The sequence below is a fragment of the Abrus precatorius genome, unplaced genomic scaffold (assembly GCF_003935025.1).
Source record: "Abrus precatorius isolate BTA unplaced genomic scaffold, Abrus_2018 Scaffold11, whole genome shotgun sequence".
Lineage (NCBI taxonomy): Eukaryota > Viridiplantae > Streptophyta > Magnoliopsida > Fabales > Fabaceae > Abrus > Abrus precatorius.
Window position 1 is genome coordinate 12,615,384 of NW_020874303.1, and position 13,270 is coordinate 12,628,653.

General features: G+C 35.4%; 1 protein-coding gene across 2 annotated transcripts in view; it reads right to left on the reverse strand.

The window, feature by feature from the left end:
• Positions 1–232: 232 nt before the first annotated feature.
• The window catches only part of LOC113854046 (structural maintenance of chromosomes protein 5), a 32,501-nt gene continuing 19,463 nt past the window's right edge, over positions 233–13,270 (reverse strand). Inside the window, exons 22-30 of one of the 2 annotated variants that reach the window (XM_027484872.1) lie at positions 5,091–5,207; positions 4,945–5,022; positions 3,444–3,543; positions 3,310–3,364; positions 2,480–2,528; positions 2,313–2,400; positions 2,164–2,236; positions 828–931; positions 233–750 (exon numbers count right to left, since the gene is read on the reverse strand). In XM_027484872.1, the coding sequence (XP_027340673.1) occupies positions 692–750; positions 828–931; positions 2,164–2,236; positions 2,313–2,400; positions 2,480–2,528; positions 3,310–3,364; positions 3,444–3,543; positions 4,945–5,022; positions 5,091–5,207 (723 nt within the window). In that variant the 3' untranslated portion in view covers positions 233–691. The remainder of the gene's footprint in view (positions 751–827; positions 932–2,163; positions 2,237–2,312; positions 2,401–2,479; positions 2,529–3,309; positions 3,365–3,443; positions 3,544–4,944; positions 5,023–5,090; positions 5,208–13,270) is intronic. The other variant, XM_027484873.1, reaches the window with a different exon arrangement.

The following is a 13,270-nucleotide window of genomic DNA, read 5'->3' on the forward strand; positions in this document are numbered from 1 at the left end:
TCAAACGAGAAGAGTTGGACTTATCTTTACTCTTCCCTTTAAATCTCTTTTTGGCTCATTTTGTTTCTTAGTCTTTCCTTTTCCCTTTCCCAATCAAACCATCAAAATAGTCTTACTCTTTTCTTTATTAATGTTTCACTTAACAGTTCTCAACATCCTTAGCAAATCTTGCAACGATTTGTCAAACTTTTTCATGTTATAATTGAAATGCCTCCTTACAACTCATTATATACGTAATTAATACCATGCATTCTTACTAAAGATATCTCAAAATACATTGTATTCCATATATATTACATTATTTTGTTCTGTAGACTTATGATACAAACATAATTTATAGCCTTTTTTTTTTTTTGTAGGAATGTACATCAAAAAGAAAAAGAAAAGAGTCCTACAACAAGTAGGACCATCCTAACCATTATAACTCCCTTAGGCCTCCATCCAAGTCTAAGTAACATAAGGTAGCGTAAAGAAAAGGGATACCTTATCGCAATAGTCCATAAATGATAGTGAGAAGAACAAAGAGGTTGTCAATCTAGCCTAAAGTATACATAAACACACTAATGAATATCATAGTCCGATTTACAAGATTAAAGGTCCAATTCACTATGCCAAGGCTAAATTTCCATGCACAAGTTCACTGGGAAATTGTCGTTTATTTGGTTCCTTGTGGCGTAACTCCTTTGTGTTTTCAACATTGCGTCTCCCCAAGTCCCGTGATAATACTCCATCGATCACCTGTAGCCCAGACTGGTACACATAAAGTCCTGTGAGCAAAATCTCAGTAATTAAAGAGGACTACCAGAGCTTTTGGTATGAGAAATTACCCTTTGAGGATTGCTCAATCCAAGGTCCATTCATCACATTCAATATACTGCATGCCTCACTATATTGCAGATCTGGTAACAATTTTGGGGTAAGCAAGAAACACCTGCATAAGATAAATAATAGCTTACAAATGAGGCAGAAATAAAAGGTGGGAAACAAAACAGATTACTGACAGAATCACCTGCAAGGATCAAAATTAATTATCTGTAGTATGTAATGTAAGCTAACCATCACAATCATAACCTATGGGCTTGTTTGCCTCATATATCATTCGCAATATTGCATTAGATACTATGCACAAAACATACTATCTGCAACAGATCTAAGATGCTGATCATACAGGTAGCTGAGTGTTCCTTCCTCAGCTGATGTGACCCAGTCATATATTATTAATAGCAATGTTGTCAAAATCGAGATCTTAATCCAATTAAGATCATGCAATCCCATGATCTTCCCCCACCCTGCAATCTTAAATGGAAACAGGATCGAAAGTTGGCAAGATTGTGTAGGATCCCAGTCTTTCTCGTTTTGACCACAGGATTGATGATCCAATCCTATCTTCACTACACAGGTTTCCGGGATGGATTTTCACAACCCAGTTTTTGAAAACCTGTTTCCAGGGCACTTTTTGACCCGATTTTGGACTTCCAAACTCTTATTCTCACTGTGACAATGCCTCTTCCAGCTAGGTCACAGTTTTCTCTATCTTGAAACAACATTTTTATGGGTTTGGGTTTGATTTCTACAACCTCTATTTGTGCTATCTCTATGTTCATTTTCTGCAACCTCTGCTCTGCATTTCGTCCTTTCTCTGTCAATCTTCTATTTTCTGCGACCTAGGTGCTGCTGCCTGGGTTTTTGGTTCCTCTTCTCTTCGCCACCGGTTCTGAACTTCTGTGGTGGTTCTTGCTTCTAGGGTGTTGTGGCTCTGCTTTATGAAATATTGTGACTGTGCTCATTTATTATTTCTTATTTGACTAATTATGTGTTGTATTGGATTAACGACCATGAATTTTATGTTTAGTTATTTTCTTTATCTATATTATTTTCTATGTTTATGTAAATGTTTAAGTATAGTTTTGAATGTTTAGTAGGATCTTACAATCTTTGTTACAATCACATGATTTACGATCTGGGACCTCCCCTCCCAATCCTATGTAGGATCCTGATTTCGGCAACATTGATTAATAGCCATGGTATTTCTCCATTTATTCAAGAGTATTGACAAACAAAACAATCTGACTCACTGAATTGGGTATGTACCATGTATTTATCTAGTTATAACCTCATTCTGAGCGAGAAACTGAAAAGACAGTGTTGGTACTTAGTACTCACTGTGGTGTATTTGGCTTGCTTGCTGCTCTCACTAGTTGCTGGAACATCTTCCTTTCATTTATTGGGTCCATCCCTGATAAAAGTACATTCAAAGGTAATTTTAGGGCTTGTGTCAATCTCTTAAGAATTTACTTCAAATGGTAGCCAACCTTGGTTGATCTCATCGACAACCCTAAATGGGCAGTTTGTAAGATCTTGAAGGGAAACAAGATAGACGATAGTTGAAACTGATCGCTCCTAGAAAACCAAACCCCAAGGTTCATTAAGGGAGGAAAACGTAGCATGAATGCAATAAGAAATAAATTCTTTGTAATACCCCTCCAGATTGATGATGGGCACTCAGGACTTGAAGCTGTCCATTTTCTCTGAATGATAACATATAAAAGATAAACTGTAAGAAGGAATAAAAAATAATAACCACATGTTGGGAAGTTGTGGCTTGGGTATTTTACCCTTTTGCAATAATATGCTAACCCAACATGTAGTAACATGGCTATTTGATTGAAATATAAATACAGTTAATGATGATGACACTCCATTAATTTTAAACAAAGTAGGCATGAAAGTGTTGAGATATTCCATAGATAGTGTTATATCAAGATGAAACAGACTTGACTTAGTTGACTTTGTTCTCATTTATATTTTATATCAGACTTTATTTGTATTAATGTAGATAGCCTATCTTTAGGAGATTTTCTGTACATTATGTAAATAGTATCACATCTTTAGATTTAGCTCCATTTTTTCCTTACTTTTGGTTTTTCCTTGTATCTATATATCCATGTATCCTATGTACAGTTTCATTTTCATCAATCAGAAATATACACATTTGACAATCTTTTCCTCTGGACTCTCAAGTGAAAGAACAATTAGTAAACTGAAAATTTGAATCTTATGACATGGAGCAAATTTAAACTGAATAATAAGAAAAGACAATGAATTTGTATCATTTTCTGACAGGTTAAATTAAATTTATCAAAAGTCTAATTACTATTATCAATAACTGAGTTGTAGATCTTAAAGTCAGGCTTCCTTTATATTTAAGTTGACTGGTAACCAGAAGTCATCAATTAACCATAAGGTTGAATAATGATCTTGTGAAAGGATATGTCCTAAACAAAATAGCTAGTTCAGAACATCAGTCACCTGAATTTAACTTTTATAAGTATTCCAAATTGATCGAAGTCCATATCATGCTCATCTGAGAAGAAGAGAAACAGAGATGAGGATATAAGAGTAAGAAAAACCCATCATGTTACGTAAATTACCATCAGACAAACCTAGTGAAACTTCTCCAGCAACAGCCATCTCTTGAAAATTACAACTGAAAGTTTCATTTATTTGTGCCACAAGGTTTCTCAATGTTGGAAGCCATTTTCCCTGCAGGAAAAACTTACAAACTTCAACTTTTATTTTGACAATATTTTCAAGGCAACTAGAAAGAGTGAAACGCATGCCATGAATAAATGCTCTGACACTCCCTCTCTTCCACAAAAAAAAAAAAGGATAAAACCATTAATACAACAAGCATCATTACTCAAACTCACTACAGTTCACAATCACATCATCTATTAATAGAAATTGGCTAATGTCATTGTTAAGATGTAAATCAAATTCAGTCATTATTAGCCACAATAATTAATATTATATCACATTCTGGCTCCATGCTAACTCTTAACTTCAATATTGTCTTCCGATCCTTGTTAGTTCGATGATTTCACTATAACGCACTGGTGATCTTATTTGATACTAAGGATTAAATCATTTCCTGCATTCAGTTCATCAGCTGTAAAGGTTCAGCAATCCATTTTAGCCTGTTGCTCCCTTTCTCTCATACTGACAAAAATGGTGATAAACATAAATTACACATGCCAGTATACATATTTTTGGCAAGAACACGAGAAATAAATAGCCATTTATTCTTCTTTGTCTATCTCACTTTCCAATCACAAATATATTTTGGAAAAAGATATTTGTGCATAACAACCAAGCTTTTCCATCAAGAATCACATCATTGTCCCAGCAGAGAACTCCTTTGGTTTCATGCTGAAAGCTGGAAACATGACAGAAATCCCACACCCCTCCCTGTGACATACACTTCCCATTTAGACAAATAACAGATCCCCTTTAGAGCTGTTTTCCCTCTCTTTCTCTTCTAGCTACCTTAACATTTCTAATGAATCTGTCAGTCTATGAGAATGAACTTCAGAAACTTCTCTGACACAACTTTCACAATTGGATCTGCAATCCACAAGTTGTAAAAAGGAGCCAGTAAACCATAGTAATTGGAAATTGTTTGCCCTACTTTTCAGGGGACACATGCTCAATTGCAGCCACTAACCTCTATAAGATTATAATTTGGGAGTCAATAATTGCACTTCATATATGCTTCTCTATGTTAGAGATGTGTAAAAGCTTATTAGGAATTTGAATTAGTTTGTATAAAGATCATATTACAACCTCATATTGGAGTAGCCTCTAATGAGGAGAGAATGACAAAAAATCTGTGAAGGTAGTTTGGACATGTGCAAAAAAAAAAAAAACTAGAGGCACTAATGAGAGGGTTGATAGCATGGACTTTTTAGTCATATGAAAAGAGTAGAGGAAGACCAAAAATTTAGTTTTTAACCAAATCCCATGAAGTCAAGAAATCCATGTAACTGACCTCAATGAGATATGACTTTATCGCTCTCTTCATTTAACAACTTATGCCCTCAGGATATTTGGTTCATGACAATTATAACGTTCTAGTCATGTAAAGAAAGTTGACACTTAACTGACCTTAATGTTATTTAATTCAGTAAGACATTGTGCAGATTCCCGCTTGTCTGCTTTAAGTTTTGCTGCAAGATCTTCAATCTGTACAATAATTGTCAATATGGATGGCACAGGGAATTAACATAAACAAATAACAATAGCAAGAGCACCTGTCGTTGACGATCTTCATATTGTTCCAATATGTTATGATTGACAAAAAGAATTGAATTTGCTTGAGAAGTGGTATCTTGGATGGCTGCTTCCAATTCCTCAATTGTTGTGGGCATCTACGTAAAAAAAACCTAAATCTTGTTAGAGTGTCTTCTCATCTACATATATAAAATTTCAAAACATAGTATTTCACTGAAACCGTGTATTTTAGTCATAATGAGATGGCAAGACGCAAACCAAAAGCTCATATTTATAAATAATCCAGGTCATCAGAAACAATGTAATAACCAATGAAAACAAGCTTGTTTTGTGGAAGGAGACCATCTTTTAAGTTGTGAGATGAAGAAACACATGCAGCATCATTTGAGTAATGAAGGATGATAACCAACCATGATTTGCCTAGAAAACCTTGGATTCTCAGTACACTTGTGACTTGTAGAGGCAATGATGCTCTGTTTTTGGGCTAAGAGTATGGAAGAAAACAAAGCATTCGAAGAGATTGATTGCAGCCACTTGTTTGTGTTTGACCAGGAAGCCTCGAGTTATTTTGGGCTGCGGTAGTGGGGTTGGCTTAATCATAATGCTTCAAACAAATGGAACCCCAGTACAACTTTGTTTTGCAGCTGCCATACACATCTTGAGGACAAGGTAATTATTTAAGGGAAGGGCATATTGTTAGGTAACCCCCAATTAGTTAGTTGCAATATCCGAGTTAGTTAGCCTGGATTTGATAATTAGGCATGGTGCCTTTAAATAAGTATATTGTGTCATTAAACGAAATTGGAGCCTTTGTGCATATGGAAAGCACAGACCCTCAAAAATCTGCATCATTCTAGCTTTGTAATTGTGGTTTATCCTTATTTATTTCTAATAAGACCAAGTACATATCATGCACCAAGCAGACCTAAAGTCCAGTTTATGGCTGTTATAGGGCTTGAGAAAAGGATAGGAAGAACCAGCAAATACCTTTAGGAGACTTGAAATCTGGGGCCAATAAGCTTCATATTGGGTATCAGCCATGTCAAGATGTCCCACATGACTAGGAATATGACCAAAATACTTCCATAAGAAGTGATCCCATTTTTTTCATCAAATCCGGGTAGAGACCAAAGGTCTTGAGCGATCCAGCAGAACAACTCAAAAGATAAAGAAATATCGTTAATTTCTTCATGCTCCTTCCAAGTTCGAAGCACCATTTGTACAAATAAAAACCCCCCTCGTTACATGATTTCTTCTTCATATAGATAAATATAGGATCTATGGAGCAATCTTTTGGAAGTTGACGAAGTCACAACTAAGCTAAATGTTTAACCTTACTAAATTTCATTTAAATTATAGAATTTCATTTAAGACATTGTGTTATTTTAGTCAGGTTATTAAATAATTATAATTTTTAAGCAAATTTATTAGAAATTAGACTAATATATTCTTTTTCTATTATATAGTACCATTTCATATGGAAAATAGCTTAAAATGAGCAAAAATATTACAAAATCTAAGAGCTGAACAAAGAAGGTTAAGCGTTCCAACACTCAGTTACAAAACAACAAATGTAAAAAACTATGACAAGTGCATCAATTATTTTAATGAGTATAGATAGTTGTTGTTCCCATGAGGATTGGGCCAAATAATTAATGTCGTAAAATATTCTGATTTCCTTCCCTATTTTTCTTTCTTTCCTTATTTATGTAATTAGCATAATTGGGTATGATTGACACCCATGATTTTAGCATAGAATTAATTACCATAACTGTATAAATGGGCACCATTGTACACTATAAAATTAATGAGAAATATTCATTCAATATTTTGTTCAGTACCAATTTTTCAACTTGGTATCAAAGCTCCTGATCTTGGGGGCTCTGCTTCTGTGTCCTAAATTATTTAGCCGCCTTCATTGTGGTCATCACAGCTTTGCCATGCCTTTTTTAGCCAAAGACACACCAAATCTTACTCTTCCTGTCTTGCTGGTTTTTGGCTGCAGCTGCCATTGTTGAGGCTGCACCCTACAAATTTAGTGTTTTTTTTTTTTTTTTGCAGTTGCTCTGTCGTGATGGCTGCAACAAAAGCTCCAGAGGTCACCCAAACCTGCTAATTTGGTGCCATTGATCTCTAATGATCTTCAAGCATTACCTTTTGCTAACTGACTCAATGGTCAGAACTATCTTGTGTGGGCACAATTTATTTGGAGGACGTTAAAGGGTCAAAAAAGGTTAGACCATATTGAAGGGGATGTTCCTATTGCAAAGGATCCACAATTTGAGGCATGGGATGATTAGGACTCTCTCATCATGACATGGTTGTGAGGTACTATGGTGCCGGAGATCAGCCGGAATTGTGTGTTCACTTCCACAACTCAGGAGATATGAGACAACCTTTGTTAGACATACTCTATGAAGCAAGACATCTCCACTTGTTATGGGTTGGAAAGTAGAATCCTTAGTGCCAAACAAGATTCTCTCTCGATAACTGATTACTATGAGCAGCTAAATGATTTGTGGGTGAAATTAGATCAACACCAAAATCTAGAATTGGAGAACAGCAACGATGCTGCTACAGTGTCACAGTCTACTCAAAGGTCTTAAATTTTCAAGTTTTTATCTGGAAATATGATCCTATGTGGGCTCAGATTCTTGGGAAGGAAAAGTTTCCCTCACTTTTTGAGGCACTCTTCATTGTTCGAGGTCAGGAGAATAGGAGGATGGTTATGATAAATGAGAGACCCGCTGAAAGTTGTGCCTTCACATCTGGCAAGATTCCCTAAACTGGAAATTTTACAGCCAACAAAAGGGAGGACCGTTGGTGCTCTTGTTGCAATAGGAGTGGCCACACCAAGACAGGCTTAGGTGGATTTAAAGCCCATGCACAAAAACAGGCTAATCAAGCAGTATATGATGTGGAGGATACAAACAAAGATCAATCAACTCAGCCTGCTGCAAAGGAGATACCAGCATTAAAAGTTGAGGTGGAGTGCTTGAAAAACCTCATGGAATCTCTAAGTAAGCCATCTAATACTTGCTCTCTTGCAATGAATGATAAAAATTCTGGGATCGTCTCTCATTATGTTTCCGGTACTATGCATAAGGATCTCTGGATAGTTGACTTTGGTGCTACTAACCATATATGACACCCCATTTTTCCCATTTCTTCACCTACTCTAGCTCATTTATTAATCAACACATTACTGTTGCTAATGGGTCCAATATCCTAGTTGTCGGGGAGTAGTACCATTTCCCTCAATCCTTATTTACCTCTTCATAATGTGTTACATGTTCTTCAATTATCTAATAATCTGATTTCTATCCAAAAACTTACCCGAGATTTGAAGTGTGAAGTAATATTTTTCCCTTCTCATTGTGTCTTTCAGGATCTTACCATGAGAAGGACAATTGGAACTACTAAGGAACAGGGAGGGTTATATTGTCTACAAAGCATGGGAATAAAGGAGAAATGAAAGACAAATGGTGCCACAATCTTGCCTTCAAATGAATTCAGATTCTACAACATCTCAAATTTGGATTCAACACAAGCGTCTAGGTCATCCACCATTTAGTATTCTTAGGTCCATGTATCCCTCTTTATTTTTAAAAGATTCCATTGAGCCTTTTAATTGTGATATTTGTCAATTTGCAAAACATCATTATGCAACCTTTCTTAGTAATAATAACAAAAGTGTTCAACCATTTCACCTTGTTCATTGTGATGTGTGGGGACCTGTTTGTGTCTAATATTTTTGGTGCAAAGTGGTTTATTTCTTTTATTGATGATTGCTCTCGAAAAACATGGATATATTTGATGAAGGATAAAACTGAAGTTGTACAACTTTTCAAAAAAATTTTCATATGATTCAAACTCAATTTGGAAAAACAATAAAACGACTACGTTCTAATAATGGAAGAGAATATGTGAACTAATCATTTTCTAATTTTTTAAAAAAAGAATAGTGTTTTTCATGAGGCAAAATGGGGTTGCAGAAAGAAAAAACTGTCATATGCTAGAAGTTGCCAGAGCTCCTTTTTCATATGTCAATTCCTCAATTTTATTGGGGAGAAGCAGTCCTGACAGCTATATATTTGATAAACAGGTTACTCATTCGTGTTCTTGATGGAGTCAATCCTATTCAGGTTGTCTTTTTTCTTCCCTTCTAGTCCTGTTATGAATAGTCTAGAGTGTCATGTTTTTGGATGTATTGTCTTTGTTCATATCCATCAGCAGCATCGTGAAAAATTAGATCCTAGATCTCTTAAGTGTGTCTTCATTGGTTACCTGCCTAACCAAAAAAGTTACAAGTTTTACCATCCTCCTAGTCATTGTGTCTATGCCTTTATATATGTCACTTTTCATAAAACACCACCTTTCTACTCTAGTCCTCAGCTTCAGGGAGCGAATGTGTTGAAAGCTAAGTCAGAGTCCAAGTGTCTTGAGTTTTCAAATGGTTGTCCTTTTATCCCTTTACCCATGTAGAATTTGGCACCTACACCAGACAACATTGTCAAGACATCAATATTTGCTCCTATTGAAAAACCAACATCTGCTCCTATATTGGTTTACCAAAGACAAAGGAAACCCAACCTGGTCCTACAGCAAGTCAACCGTCTAAACCGAAGAAAAGTATAGGTAATTCTAATTATTTACTCATTACCTTAAGAAAAGAAAAAAGGTCTTGTGCCATGTACGCTATTTCTCATTGTCTCTACTAAACCCTTTTCCATGCAGCACTTGAGTTTTCTTTCAGCTGATTAATCTATCCAGATCCCCACATCAGTACATGAAGCGTTAAAAGACAATAACTAGGTTCAAGCCATGAATGAAGAGATGCATGCTTTGGAGAAAAATGAGACTTGATAGATTGTTGGAAGGCCCAAAAACAAAAAGATAGTAGGATGCAAATACATATATATTGTAAAATATAGATCTAAGGGCTCCATTGGATGATACAAGACAAGGCTTGTTGCTAAAAGATATACTCAGACGTATAGGGTTGATTATGAGGAGACTTTTGCTCCAGTGGCAGAGATGAACACAGTCAAAATTATGCTTTCTTTGACAACCCACTTCAGATGGGAGTTAAATCAATTTGACGTAAAGAACACTTTTTTACATGGAGAATTGAAAGAAGTATACATGGAGATACCACCTGGATATGATTCCAAAGGAGACAATGTGTACAGATTAAGCACGGCGTTGTATGGGCTCAAACAATCTCCTCGTGCCTGGTTTGGAAGGTTCTCTTAAGCCATGGTTTCCATGGGGTATATGCAAAGCCAAGGTGATCATACCCTCCTCATAAAACATTCACAAGGTAGTAAACTGACACTACTTTTGGTCTATGTTGAGGAATTGCCCACAAAGCAATTTCAAGATCTTACTGGCAAGCTGGAAATGATAGATATTCATTCACCATTGAGGGGAAGTGTTGTAAAATATTTTGATTTCTTTCCCTATTTTTCTTTCCTTATTTATGTAATTAACATAATTGGGTAAGATTGACACTCCTGATTTTAGCATAGAATTAATTACCATAGCTATATAAATGGTTACCATTGTACCATATAAAATTAATGAGAAATATTCATTCAATATTCTGTCAAGTATCAATTTTTCAACTATTAACAACACCCTATGAAGCTCAAACACCTCTTGTTTGATGTGTTGTGGTGTTAGACACTTTTTCCAACAACACTTCTCGGACACTTATTCAACATGTGTTAAATACTCCTCATTGGGTGTCTAATTAAAATTTATTTTTCTTTGGCTTAGATATTTGAGCTGACACTTCTATACAGTTTAAACATCTAAGTTGACACTTAAATATAGAACACACACAAGTATTATTAAAAAAATTCTTATTTTTTTTAACTTTTATAGAACTTACCTTAAATTTTAATGTAAAATTTTTAAAAAAGATGTTTTTTAAACTCATTATCATAGAATATATATATATATATATATATAACAGTATATTTATTTAAGATGGTGAATATGATATAACTTTATTGTTTTGAGATCTTTTTATAAAGAGACTAAACATTATTTTTTAATAATATGTGTGTCCTACATTCAAGTGTCAACTTAAGTGTCCAAGTTGTATAGAAGTGCTAGCTCATGTGTCTGAGTTGAAAAAAATAATTTTTTAATTGGACACCTAATAAGGAATGTCTAGCAAGAGTAAGTGTCTAAAAAGTGTTGATGTTGAAACTTGTTCGACATTGCAACACTTTGAACAAGAGAGATGTTTGTGCTTCATAGGATATTATTAATTAATTGGCCCAATCCTCATGGAAACGATAACTATTTATACTTATTTAAATAATTGATGCACTTGTCATAGTTGTTTATATCTACAGAACAGATAATTAAGAAGCAATGTATTAGGAGTTGGGCCTAGTTTTCTTATATGTACACTTAATGCCGAAGAAGGGAAGTATGTTTATCAGGTAGACAGCATCTTGTGCAGCATGGCCCAAGATATAATTGAGAGTTGTGCATGAGCTAATAACTTAAGTGCCTCAACAATGTGGCAATGCTTTCGTTCAATTCCATTTTGATGGCGTGTAAGTGGGCAAAACAGTTGAGTGATTCCTGACTGCATGAGCCAAGAGGTGAAGAGTCAAAATTCACCTCCCCAATTAATTTGCACTGATTTGAGAGGAGAGCCAAACTGCAACTCAACCATTGTTATAAACTCCATGAACATAGCGAGTGTGTCAGATTTCTTCTTTAAAAATGTGTGCATGCATCAACAATAGTTAAAAGATAGCATTAACTGCAAGTAGAATCCACTGGGCTAGGTTCCCAAATATCACTGCTTACAAGTTCAGGAGCAGTAGAGTAGATAGTTGAGGATGAAAGAGAATGTGCCTTGCCTAAGAAACATGATGAACAAAAATAACTCCCAACTGTATTAGGAATGGAATTTTACACAGCTCAAAAATTTTATGCATCTCCTCATTATGAGAATGCTAGAAACAACAGGATTTTCAAAAAACACAGTACATGTATTAGGTGTGGTAAAATTGACAACTCAATAACATCTGACAATGTGTAGAATTCATGGTACCAAGTGTACATCGTAGAAGAAACTCACAGGTGCCATGTAATTTTAACAAGACAATGAGTGGGGTAGAACTCAACAAACAGAGTCATCACATGCAAACTTGCTAACACGTACAAGATTGTAATGTCAAGGATAATAAATGAGTGAGGTAGGTATTAGCATGTATAGGTGTCTTAAAAGAAGCTAAGCCAATTAAAGAAATGGACAAACCTTGTCCATTACCCAAGAATTTGATTTTCACCATTAACAATAGTGTTGGGCACAAGATTCTGCAGATTAGATGTCACATGATGCATAGCTGTAGAGGTTGGATACTGAGCTTGCATGGAATGCATATCAGATCATGCGAAAGTGCAAGGGATAGTACTATGGATGAATTTCCAGGTGCAGCCAAAAATGGCATTGGTGGTTTGGGACTACTGTGTAGTGTACAAGCTTGACTTTTCAACAATGACTATATACAAACTTATCACATATCTGGAATTGCACCAATGCCTGACTTCCATAATGACCTCCGCGACCTCAAAAAGATCCTCAATGTCCATAGCCATTTATTCTGGTTTTCAAAGTCTTGGAAGCTTTCATTCTAGATTTCCAAAATTTGGCAAAGCATTTGGAGCAGTAGATTGTCACCTGTGCAACATTCACAGAGAAAGAGTTGGATTCACTGAGAATTTCTTTTTGTTCTTCTCTAATCGTTTCAACCTGAGTTAGTTCAGATTGATTCTGAATGAAAATGACTAGAGTATCAAACTCTTCCAGAAGACCATCAAGAATGGTTTCCAACTGATTTCTGAATGAGATAGGGTCTCCAATTAAGAGTAGAGTATTGACAATAGCCTTAATCCAATGCAGATAGTCTGAGATTATGTGATTTCCTTTGGTGATACTCTTAAGCTTAGATTGAAGTTAACTAGACTTTGCTTTCGTTTGTGCATGAAAGAAATTGTGAATTTCTTTCCAAACCTGACATGAATGGATGCAGGAAACAATCACCCCAGGGTGAACTGATTGAGAAAGTAGATAACAACCAGGTGAAGAGCAACAAATCTTGTTGCTCCATTCTGTGTAAGCAGAATTCACATTACAGGGTCACAATATTCATCAGGAAAAAATCTCAAT